The sequence below is a fragment of the Leptosomus discolor genome, chromosome 2 (genome assembly GCF_034619465.1).
Source record: "Leptosomus discolor isolate bLepDis1 chromosome 2, bLepDis1.hap2, whole genome shotgun sequence".
Lineage (NCBI taxonomy): Eukaryota > Metazoa > Chordata > Aves > Leptosomiformes > Leptosomidae > Leptosomus > Leptosomus discolor.
In genome coordinates, this window is record NC_141392.1 from 46,568,726 (window position 1) to 46,580,066 (window position 11,341).

Sequence of the window (11,341 nt, forward strand, 5' to 3'; positions counted from 1 at the left end):
TTTGGAATGGCAGATTACAGAGAAACTACTTCAGGTATTTAAACTCTTTTTTTATCAGTAGCTGCTGGATTTAGACCCTAAAAATACTATGCTTCTGCTCATTTTTGGTGCACAGTGTCACTGTGCTAGAGTCTTACCTTTGCTAGTAAAATCCTCTGTTGCAGCTTGGAGTTTGAGATATTCAGCTTTAGTATTAGGTTCTCTTTTGAATGTTTACTAGTTTTAGCTTTTGAGGTTGAAAAAGGTTTTATCAGCATGATTATACTTTGCCAATGATCCAGAATCTTGAAAAGAGGTGTATGATATTGATTTTCTTCCAGTAGGGATTACTTCTGTGTATTTTTGGTCAATAAGGCTGAAATTTCTGTGATTTGTGAAGTTGCAAGTTGCATCTGGGTTTGTTAATTCTAAATTATTTCCTCTGAGGACAGTAGTAAGGTAGAGGGTTTGTGCATAGGCCTTAGTTCCCATGAATATTGTATTCCTCTAGTACTGGTTTCCCGTTGTCATGGTTTAAGGCCAGCCGGCAGCTAAGCTCCATGCAGGCGTTCGTTCACTCCCCCCCAGTGGGATGGGGGAGAGAACCAAAAGAGTGAAAGGGAGAAAACTCATGGGTTGAGATAAAGACAGTTTAACAGGTAAAGCAAAAGCTGTGTGTGCAAGCAAAGCAAAACAAGGAATTAGTTCACCACTTCCCCTCGGCAGGCAGGTGTTCAGCCGCCCCTAGGGAAGCAGGGCTCTGTCACACATAATGGGTACTTGGTAAGACAAACGCCATAACTCTGAACGTCACCCTTTCCTTTTTTCTCCAACTTTTTATGCTGAGCATGGTGTTATGCGATGTGGAATGTCCCTTGGTCAGTCAGGGTCACCTGTCCCAGCTGTGCCCCCTCCCAGCTTGTGCACCCCCAGCCTACTCGCTGGTGGGGCGGGGCGAGAAGCAGAAAAGGCCTTGACTCTGTGTCAGTGCTGCTTGGCAGTAACGACAGCATCTCTGTATTATAGAATTGTAGAATCATTGAATGGTTTGGGTTGGAAGGGATATCTACGTTTAGCCTGTGCTGGGGCTAAAATAGAGCAGATATTCTGTCACCTGATGACCCCCTCCCCAGTTGAGAAGGGGAATCAGGAAAAGGAGAGGAAATCCCAAGGTTGAAGACAGATTTAATGAAACAACAAAAGAAATACAGGATACAAAGTTATATTCAGCCTAGAATGCCTGACCCTCACAGTCCTTGGGAGCAGGAGAAGAGGAGGAGCAAGAGGGACCCCGGCAAGAACTCCAGCAGGAATCCCACAGAAACCCTCCTTCCTCAGCAGACCTTCACCCTTTATAATAAGCATGACATTATGGTGTCAGATAACTCGGGTCAGCTGCCCTGGCTTGACTTGAAACTGCTAACAGCCTGCCTAGCGTGGCTGGGCTGTAGTTCTATCCCAGCAGAACCGAGACAAGGGACCTTAAAGATCACCTAGTTCCAACCCCCCTGCCATGGGCAGGGACACCTTCCACCAGACCAGGTTGCTCAAAGCCCCATCCAACCTGGCCTTGAACACTGCCAGGGAGGGGGCAGCCACAGCTTCTTTAGGCAACCGGTGCCAGTGTCTCACCACCCTCACAGTGAAGAATTTCTTCCTACTATCTAATCTAAATCTCCCCTCCTTCAGTTTGAAGCAGTTACCCCTTGTCCTATCACTACTCTCACTGATACAGAGTCGCTCCCCACCTTTCCTGTAGGCTCCCTTTAAGCACTGAAAGGTCTCTGTAAGGTCTCCCCGGAGCCTTCTCTTCTCCAGGCTGAACACCCCAACTCTCTCAGCCTGTCCTCATAGCAGAGGTGCTCCAGCCCCCTGATCATCTTCATGGCCCTCCTCTGGACCTGCTCGAGCAGGTCCATGTCTTTCTTGTGCTGAGGGCCCCAGAGCTGGACACAGCACTGCAGGTGGGGTCTCACCAGAGCAGAGTAGAGGGGGAGAATCACCTCCCTCGACCGGCTGGCCACAGTTGTCTTGATACAGCCCAGGATGTGATTGGCTTTCTGCACTGCAAATTCACATTGCGCAGTCATGTTGACCGGGTTATTATCAGCACTGTTGTCAGCACAAATCCAAAACAGCACTGTACCAGCTACTGTGAAGAAAATTAACTCTATCCCAGCCGAAATGAGCACACCCATAAATGCAGTAAAAATACAAAAAAGTTTGAAAGTGTCTTTTGAAGCACAGAAACTTACAGAATGTAGGAAAAGTAATTAAAATATTTTTTTATAACATGACTGTATCTCTCTTGGGTTTTTTTGTTCAGATTCCTGACATCTTAGAAATGATTAAACCAAAACTTGAAATGATTGGCTTCAAGAATGTATCTTGTATTGCAGGTAAAGCTGAGAGGCTGAATTGAGTCTCTTTCCCCTTTCTCCCAAATCTCCTCTGCCAACCAAACAGAATCAGCCTTTACATGCAGTTTCATTATTTACAATGAAATATTTTAAAATACTAATGTTTTTATTACTTAATGAAGCTTGCTTTAGGTTTAAATTGTTAAATAGAAACTATTTTGTTGAGTCTGGAAAACATCTGATTAAAACTGAGTGAGTCTGAAGTGCTTTGGGGTTTTGGGGTGGTTTTTTGTGGGAGAGTTTTGTTTAGGTTTTTTTTGTAAGTAACTCGTCATTGTCCAGTTACTAGGATGCTTTTCCAGGAAGTGGGGGACAGTAAACTGGAAGATTCGTGTCCTACCTGTAAAGGAGATGAGGAAGAAGTAAGGAGAGGCTTTCTGTTATCCAATTGAAGCTAGACTATTTTTCTAAAAAGAATTTTCTCTCTCTGGCCTGGTCAATCATGTGAAGAGGAAAGTTATCAAGGTTTCGTAGGTAGATACCTTAACTTCAGAGGACAGAAGCAATTAAGTATTTTAGCCTCTTTTTTTTTCTGTTTGGTTTTTTTTGTTTGTTTTTAGATCTGATCATTCTCCATGTGAAACATGTAGTCTGATTTTAATTTAGTAATTAAAGCCAGGCATGTAGCTGAGTGACCTAGTCCCTATCTTCAAATATAGCCATAAGTTCTGCACTGTGAATTCCACTTGAATCTCTACATCAGGTTTATTGGTAGGTGTCCACGCCCATAAGAGAAGTAGGAGCTTGTGCACGTCCCCCGGTCAGTAGATGGTCTGTTGTCAATCACAACATTAAGTTGAGCATGTTCCAGTCACTCCGTAGGGAATTTAGGTACTGCAAGAGAGAATTTCACAACCACAGTTTCCTTGATAGGTCAGAGCCTTTTGATTCAAGCCCTTTGCTACATTGGTAATAGTGAAAAAAAACTATGAACCTGGAGAATGTTACTTTACTCCTTTTTTATTTCCTTCCCTCCATCTGTTTTTCTGGCTGAGGAATGGTCGATGTTATTGGTGATGTTTTATATATGGCTGGTGTGTGTTTATTTAGTAAGAATCCTGTATTTGACACCAGCAGCCATCTAGTATAGTGAGTGACACTGGGATGATGGGGGGGGGGGTTCATCATTTGTGTTGTGATTGGGCAGGTAGCTCAGTTTAAATGTTAGCATTTTTACTTCAATAGGAGCCTTGGAAGACTCAAAGACTTCTTTATCAGCCTGTGTGCCTACCTTGAATAACAGGATTATCCAGGATCTCAGTGAGTCCTCCTTCGCTTACCTGAAGAGTGCACTGGAAGTTCCAAGATTATATAGGAGAACCAATAAGGTCAGTGCTGGTTGCAGCTGAAAAAATAAATCTCAGAAAGGTCATGCTAAGAACGTTAACGAGGCAGTACATTTATGAGTTCTTCAGGTCTGTCTATATCTGCTTGACAGTCAAGAGCCCTATTAAATACCTTGAGGTAACTTAGTGATTTATGGTTTACCTCATTGCAAAGCAAACAAAAGGTATTTTCAACATTTTAGGTAGGGTAACAAGGATGATAGCACATGCCTGAGATAGAAGGAAGGGCAAGAGCTGTTGATGCACAAAAGGAAGAGGGTTAATGAGAATAAATGTGTTTCCCTCATGTCACAGCATATCTCATAAGATGCAGTGCTGCTGAGTAGCAGGCTTCTTTTGGGAGGGTGACACTTCTGTCTGCTATGTCGAGAGACTTCATTCCAGTGAGCTAGCTGCTTGGATTTGATTCAAGAAGTATCTTGCACAAAAGGAACAAGATGAGAATGACTAAAAAAAAAAGAGTAATTTGTTGAGAAACTAATAAAAAGTAATGGTGAAATACAGTACCAAAACTAATTGTCTGATCTTGGCTTGTTTTGCTACTGTGACTTGCCTCCTTTGCCAGGCTCTCTGCATAGTCGTGTTGGTAGTTAGCTTGATATAATTCAGACAACAGAGGAAAAATTGGAGTAACAGGAACCACAGTCTGCTAGAACACAGAAGGCAGGCTGAAATGGGAAAGGCTGCAGTTCTTCCCTATTCACCTGTCTCCCCTTGCTTTCTCTTCCTACTTGTTTGTGGGGTGTTTTTGTTTGGGGGGGGGGGTTGCCTTGACTCACCAAAATCAAGAGCACTTTCCTGGCCAGCATGAAGAAACTGCGCTGCCACCAGCAATGCTGTACTTTTTCAGTGGCTAAATGGAAAAAAAAAAAAAATAGGGCTGATCAGTTGTCTTCTTTTAAGGTTATTAAATTTTCTTTGAGTGCTAAACTTTTAGGGTAAGCTGGAAGATTAATTGTTCCTAAGGGAGTAGTTTATTAGTTTATTACTAGGATTTCTCACTGTCTTAGTTTTAAGGACATAATCAGAAATTTTATCTAAAAAGAAGAAACAACCTCAAGGCTAATAAATTCATCGATGTAGTGACTAGATTGTTCTGTCTTTAACAGAGAATATTTTTACTTTAAAGTTAAGGAAAGAGTTGAACAAAGTGTATAAGTCCAAGGAGGGTGAAAAACCCAACAACCCTACACTGCTTAGCTCAGTTATCTGAAAGCAAACTCTGCGTAGTGATTTTATGGACTGCAGTAATCTCTCAGTTGTCCATGGGGTGTCTAAGCAGGTGGTGGGCTAACTGTGCCGAAAAAGCACCATAGGACCTGGCCACCTTCAAGTCAGTCGAGTTGCTGGCTTGAGCTCTGTACTCCCCGAGTGTGACTGCATTGCTCTCTTGGCCGTCAGTCTAACTGGCTTTATGTGGTGTGAAGCCTGAACTGATAAACAGGAGAGAGACAACTTGGGTAGAGAAGGTACATTATTACAGTCATGTGAAGTCCTGGCAACTTTGTTTTTACTATGTCCTAATACTTTGATTTTTCAGCAGAATTCAGAATTTGGCATGAAGATAGTCTTTGCAGGAATTGGATGTGCAAAGACTATTTTGCTTGGCCAAGTTCTGAAATTTGGAACTCTTATTTAAGAGGTTAATAAGGTACTTCAGGTGTCAGAGATTTTCTGTATCCTGGATACGTTCTGTTGCTTTGCAATGCGTGAGGTTCACCCAAGCCATGTGTGTAATCATCCCTGGAGAGATGAAGCATTCTGCAACCAAAACTAGCTGAGAAGATGGTACTGAGGGAATCCTAGTTATCCCAAAAGCATTATTCTGGAAAATATACTGAGGGAGCAGGGTGATATAAGAACAGAAGGAACAATGTCATCAATTTAGCGAAGTATAGTACGAAATAGTAGGTATTTTAACAAAGATACAATAGTCTGTTGTGGACACCAAGTCTGATCAGCTTTTTCTGAAATCTGTGTGAGCAGAAAGAGCATTCAGGATCATGCCCTGATAATAGGAGTGGCTGGCCTGGCACATTCATCTCTCAAAAAGCTTTGGTCATTTTGAACCTTGTTCTGTACTACACCACCCTGTATAACACTACTGGATGATTTTGTGATGGTGTCTTTCCTATGTGTGATGACCTCTTCATTGATTTGTCATGAGTGGTGCATGTGTCTCTTTGCTGAAGTGCAGGCTTAGCATTTTATATATGTGCTAGAATTTGGTGTTGATACTTTCAGTAAGTAAATTACTGCTTCTTTCCCCCCACCTTGTTTCCCTGTCATCTACCAGGAGGTGCCAACTAAAGCTTCACCTTATGTTGACAGCGCTCTTAAGCCCTTCTACCGATTGCAGAATGAATACAAAGATACCTTGAAGCAGCCCATGATTCATCACTGGTTGGAAGGTGCCCTCTCTGAAAGCACACAGAAGTAAGAGAACCATACAGAACATTCTTTGTATTAAATAAAAACTCCAGTGTCCATTGAATGGGCACAGGAAAAAAACCAAAACACTATGAATTAACGTAACTGTAAAGAAAACAAGAATATACCGCTCTTTTGGCAGGGTGTATTTCTTCAGATTTACTCTGGTGTTTATTAAGCAGATGAAAAGCAGGGCAGGGAATCCAGAGAACAGGCTTCTGCTCAGACCTGTGCAAACCATGACATTGTGGGTAGGGCATTTGAAAAATTGATTTAGCTCTAGTAATGGAACAGTGAACTAAAAATTTACATTTTGTTTCAGAATTGACATAAGACCTTAACCTCATGTTATTTTCAGTGAACAATGGTGAAATTTTCAAGAAACTTGAGTTCTGCTTTCCTCTGACTTTTTTAACATATGTAATGATTATCCAACTTTTTAGTGGTTTAAAAAAAAAAAAAAAAAAAACACAACCAAACAAAAAACCAAACAAACCACACTTTGGATTTTTTTTTAACTGCCGAAGAGTCTAACTGTTCACAGTTTAATAAGGCAGTAAAGCAGTACTTTATCTAGAAGATCTTCTGGTTCCTAGTTAGCATCATGAGGCCTTCTTGAGTAGGAATATCCATCTGCATTAAGTTCATTAGGGGATTTTGTTTTGTATATTTGTCTAGCTGTATTTTAAATTCATACTGCCATGGGATGTTGCATTCTGTGAGTTCAGCCAGTTAAACTGTGTAACATGAGGAAGCAAAACTTGCTTTTGTTTGGACGTTCTGCCAGATAAAATTTCACTGGGTACCCCCTACTTCTGGCATTGTGGACAGTTTATTCCTCACGCCAGCTGTAATTTTTTATATCTCTTGCTTCAGGCTAAAGAGTCCCCTTAGCCTATTTTGACATTTCTTTCCTCTTCCTATTTTTATAGTTGTTTGCTGGTTTTCTTTGTCCTTTCTGGTCATAGATGGTATGATCAGAAGAGTCTGTGCAGGTTAAAGTATGATGCTGTGATTTCTGTCTGTCCTTACATGATTTTCCTAATAATGCTTAGCATATCGGCTTGTCTCTTGACTCTGCTGAGCATTGGATTGATGTTTTCTGAGAATTAGCCACATCATACTGAGGCTTTAAACTATAGTCAGAACATGAGTTCTTTCTTGCCCTTTGCCTCCTCATCACTCCCTGCTGCTCCACTTTTGGCACCTCTCGGGTACTTACTTACTAGTTCCCAGTGGTTAAACACAGGGAAGATTGGCAGGTTCATTTGTTAATTCCTTAAAATTTTCTGTTGAATTCTGTTTTCATTATTTGTTGTTATTGTTTTGATCAGTTTGTTTTGAAATGTCTTACCCTCGCTGAACAAGAGACAAGCTGAATTCTTAAATGGAGGAATTGGAGTTTCTTCATTGAGAGTGCAGATGCAAGTGATTCATTTAATTTCCTGCTGTGACAGTATCTTGCATCCAGATGAGAAAAAGAGAAAAAAGCATAAACTGGTTAAAAATCACTGAGGACTAAACTTGCTTAAATGGTAGAGGAACTTCAAAGTACAGCAGCAGTACGAAGTCTTCATGAGTGAGAGGGACTAGGAAATACTAAGATAGGAAAAGAGCAGGGTTGACTTTTACTGGTATACTTTTACTTTTTGTAGGATGGTACCTTGAAACAGCGTCCATGGCACTGGCAAGCACTTTTTCTTTAGCCATTCCTGTCTAATTGTCCCTTAAAAAAGGCTTGCCTACTTTCTTTTGCCTCTCTGTTTAGAAGTCAGCATTGAGAAGGTTCTTTCAGCTTTTCTAATTCTTACGGTAGTAGTTTGATCACTGTCATAGAGAAGTTCCATTGAAAGTTACAGATTTTTAGCGAATTATAGAACATAACTCAATCTGGTCACTTCTGTTATGGATCCTCTAATTTCCTGTTGTTGCTCATATTTTCTCCTCTTAACAGCTCGCTGTCCTGGGCATCTGTTTGTTAGTTTATATGATATTATTCCCTTCCTGTTTAGGCATGAGATTTCAGTCCATAAGGCTTTTTGAACTTTTGTAGATTAGTTGATTTGTTCACCTTGTTTGGTTCTACGTTTTCTTTAACGTGGATCCCAGTATGTGGGAAGTGGTGTTTTATTCCGTCTACACCATTTCTAACTTGGCATTAGTGTTGTGACTTCCTGACAACTTCCTGAGAGCCCTAGATCAGTTTCTTCATTTTAGAAATAGGCATGTCTGTCTGGTGTGCGCTTGCATGCTCTCATATACACCTCAGCTTCTATAACTTGTCTAAAACTCTGTATTTTTTTTGTCTATTGGGCTGTTATTCTTGTCGTGTTTGTAAAAGGAATTTTACTTAATGCTGTTGGTGGTAAACAGAGGCTGATTCAGACTGTTTGAAATTGAGCTGTTGCATTCCTTGATCTCAATAGAGTTCAAACATCTTGAGCAGGTCAAAAATGTTATGATGGGAAGGAGACTTCAAAACTGAGTAGTAATCTTCAGATTGACCTCTAGAACTAATGATGGAAATACTGATTAATTGATAATGATGGAACTATAAGCAGCTTCCTCACAAGGCAAACTACTCCTTTCAGCATTGTTCAGCATTTTTCTCAGGGCCAGTGATGTAGGGATGTGTATGAAGTAGACTTTTCTGTAAAAGTGTAATTTTTTTCTTTCTCAATAATATTCCTTAATTTAGGTATTATGAAACTGTATCTGATGTGCTGAGTTCTGTTAAGAAAATGGAAGAAAGCCTAAAAAGGTTGAAGCAAGCCAGAAGAACTGCAACCTCAAACCCTGTTGGTACAAATGGGGGCATGAGTGATGATAACAAAATCCGTCTGCAGCTGGCCCTAGATGTAGAGTATTTTGGAGAACAAGTAAGTTATGAGAAACAAGTTTGTTGACTGTTATTACTGGTTTTGGAAGGGAATGAGATGGAGGAGGAGAGGGAAGCTTGACTTAGTTTTTTGGTCGTGAAAGCTTTGTCAGTGTGGTTTTGGTTTTTGGAGGTTTTGCTTTGGTTTTGTTTTGTATAAAGGAGGTGACTTGAGACCTTGGTGATTTGTAGATACCGCTTACCGAATGCATGCTTTCCTGTCCTTTCTTACACAACTGCAAAGCTTGTATTTCTTATTAAAAATTCAAGTACTGCTTAGGTCTTAGAAGCACAAAGATCAAACACTCTGTGGACAGATCAGGGGGCAGGGACCTTCCTTAGCTCTGATGGAAGCATCTGTATGGCCCTGCTTTTGTTTGCCTTCTCTCTGGATGTTTCCAGGCTTGACTTACTGCGTAGTCAAGGGTCTATTCCCAAGCACTTTGAAGATGTTAGCCTTACTTGTTGTGCTGTGTAACTGTAAGTTCCTTTCAGTGCCAAATATGAGACCTTAAATAACAAAACAAATAAAAGATGATGATACTCCAGGAAATGTGTGCAGTAGCTACATCAAATTGTATAAGCGTACTGTTTTGTACTCGTTTATTTCTGAGAATTATATAAAGAAACAAACAAACTTCCAAGTGCAAGTCCCTGTCATTAGTTGCCAAGCAGTTGTCAGTCTTGTTCATGAGCAGATGCTGTTGATGCAGTGTAACAGGTAGATAAAGTCTGCCTGGGTGTGAGCAGGTGCTGCTTTTCTCATATCTGAGACTTATCACAAAGGAAGAAGATTCGAGTGGGCATATGGAAATCTTACTGACAAGAGCTGTTATTTGGCAGGTTTTGGCCGGGGTTGGGCTTTTGTTCTTTTATTCCTATTACGTGCACTGACGTCACTGCAATGTGAATCTAGGCTGAACTGGGATAGATTATTGATAATCATTTAGGAGCTGTTTGGTGCGTGTGAACATTACAAAGAGTTCCAGCAGCGAACACCTGTTCAGAATCCTTTCATTATGGTTTTATTTAGATCCAGATTTTTCTTTTTCAGTGCACTCTTAGCTTTCTCATGGCTGTATTTTTCTAATTGTCAGAGCAGTGGATTTCCTGGGTAGGAAATGAGTCGTAGCAACCTCTCTATTTGTAGAGCGGTTTTCATCCCCCAGGAAGTTTGAGGCTAGAACCATAGGCTCTTGCAGCCTATTGAAATGCCTTCATCATGATGCTGTCGGCTGTTCTTGGATGTGTTCATGTTTATCTTTAAAGTTTTGCCCAGAAACTTTACTTGGGGTTTGAAAAAATTTCGGTTGAAATCAATGCATTAAAAACAAATGTACAGCCAAGTTTCTCTTTCTGACTGTTTCACTGGAAAACTTCCAACTGGCTTCAGTTACAAGTTGCCTAGAAGGTGGTTAAATATTTCCGTGCAAGACACTGCATTAACTGGAAAGCCTTAACTGAGCAAAGTTGGATACAAATATTTTTTTTTCCAGTGTGTGCTATATGCAGTGCCACATGTCAATGCAGGACAAAACATATGCTTTGTGAAATGTTTTAAGTAGAAAAATTAGTGAGCTTTTGATGTTTCAAAGAAAATTAATGTTTCTTCTGTGTCTTTTTAGATACGAAAGATGGGACTGGAAACAAGCAGCATAAAAAGCTTTTCAGCCCTTACAGAGCTGGTTCTAACTGCCAAGGATCAGGCTACAGCGGAACAATCCTAGATGGTTTTGAAAGCCTGTGATTGAAGATAAGCCGTGTCCTTAAAAGAGGGAGAGAGAATTTAGCTCTTTTTTTATTTTACCAAAATAAGTAGCAATGAAGTGCTTCCTAATGTATCCTGAGCAACCAATCAGTGCATTTTCTGTCAAGACAGGCTTGTTTCACCAAAAGACTGAGAATTTACCATAGTTTTCCATTATATGGAAAGCAAATAAAAAATTCTAAACTTTCTACTATAGAATTAAAGTAGAAGAAAATGTGTTTTTTATTTTTGTTGTACATCTTAAAATGTAGAAGAATGATATTATATGATGAAAATAATAGGTAATAAATTGTCTTCCTAACTTTTGATGTCCCTTGTGTGTTTGAATCAAATGTATTCATTGGTGGCTGTCAAAAGCTTTCAAAAGAACTTTATTCCAGCTCTTCTGGAATAAAAAAAAAGTGCTTACAGGAATAGGAATCTACTGTTTCTTGTTACTGCTTTGCACTTACCTGCTTTGCCTCATCGTGGAATATGGGGTTTTGGGTTTTGTTTGTTTTCTTGTTTGGGTTTTGAATGT

At 40.3% G+C, this 11,341-nt stretch overlaps 1 protein-coding gene across 2 annotated transcripts in view; it reads left to right on the forward strand.

Moving 5' to 3' along the window:
* COG2 (component of oligomeric golgi complex 2) overlaps nucleotides 1–10,959 on the forward strand; it is a 32,039-nt gene extending 21,080 nt beyond the window's left edge. The window contains exons 14-18 of one of the 2 annotated variants that reach the window (XM_086482365.1): nucleotides 2,306–2,378; nucleotides 3,585–3,727; nucleotides 6,042–6,181; nucleotides 8,874–9,054; nucleotides 10,679–10,959. In XM_086482365.1, the coding sequence (XP_086338491.1) occupies nucleotides 2,306–2,378; nucleotides 3,585–3,727; nucleotides 6,042–6,181; nucleotides 8,874–9,054; nucleotides 10,679–10,780 (639 nt within the window). In that variant the 3' untranslated portion in view covers nucleotides 10,781–10,959. Of the gene's footprint in view, nucleotides 1–2,305; nucleotides 2,379–3,584; nucleotides 3,728–6,041; nucleotides 6,182–8,873; nucleotides 9,073–10,678 lie in introns of both variants that reach the window. The other variant, XM_086482364.1, reaches the window with a different exon arrangement.
* Nucleotides 10,960–11,341: the final 382 nt, after the last annotated feature.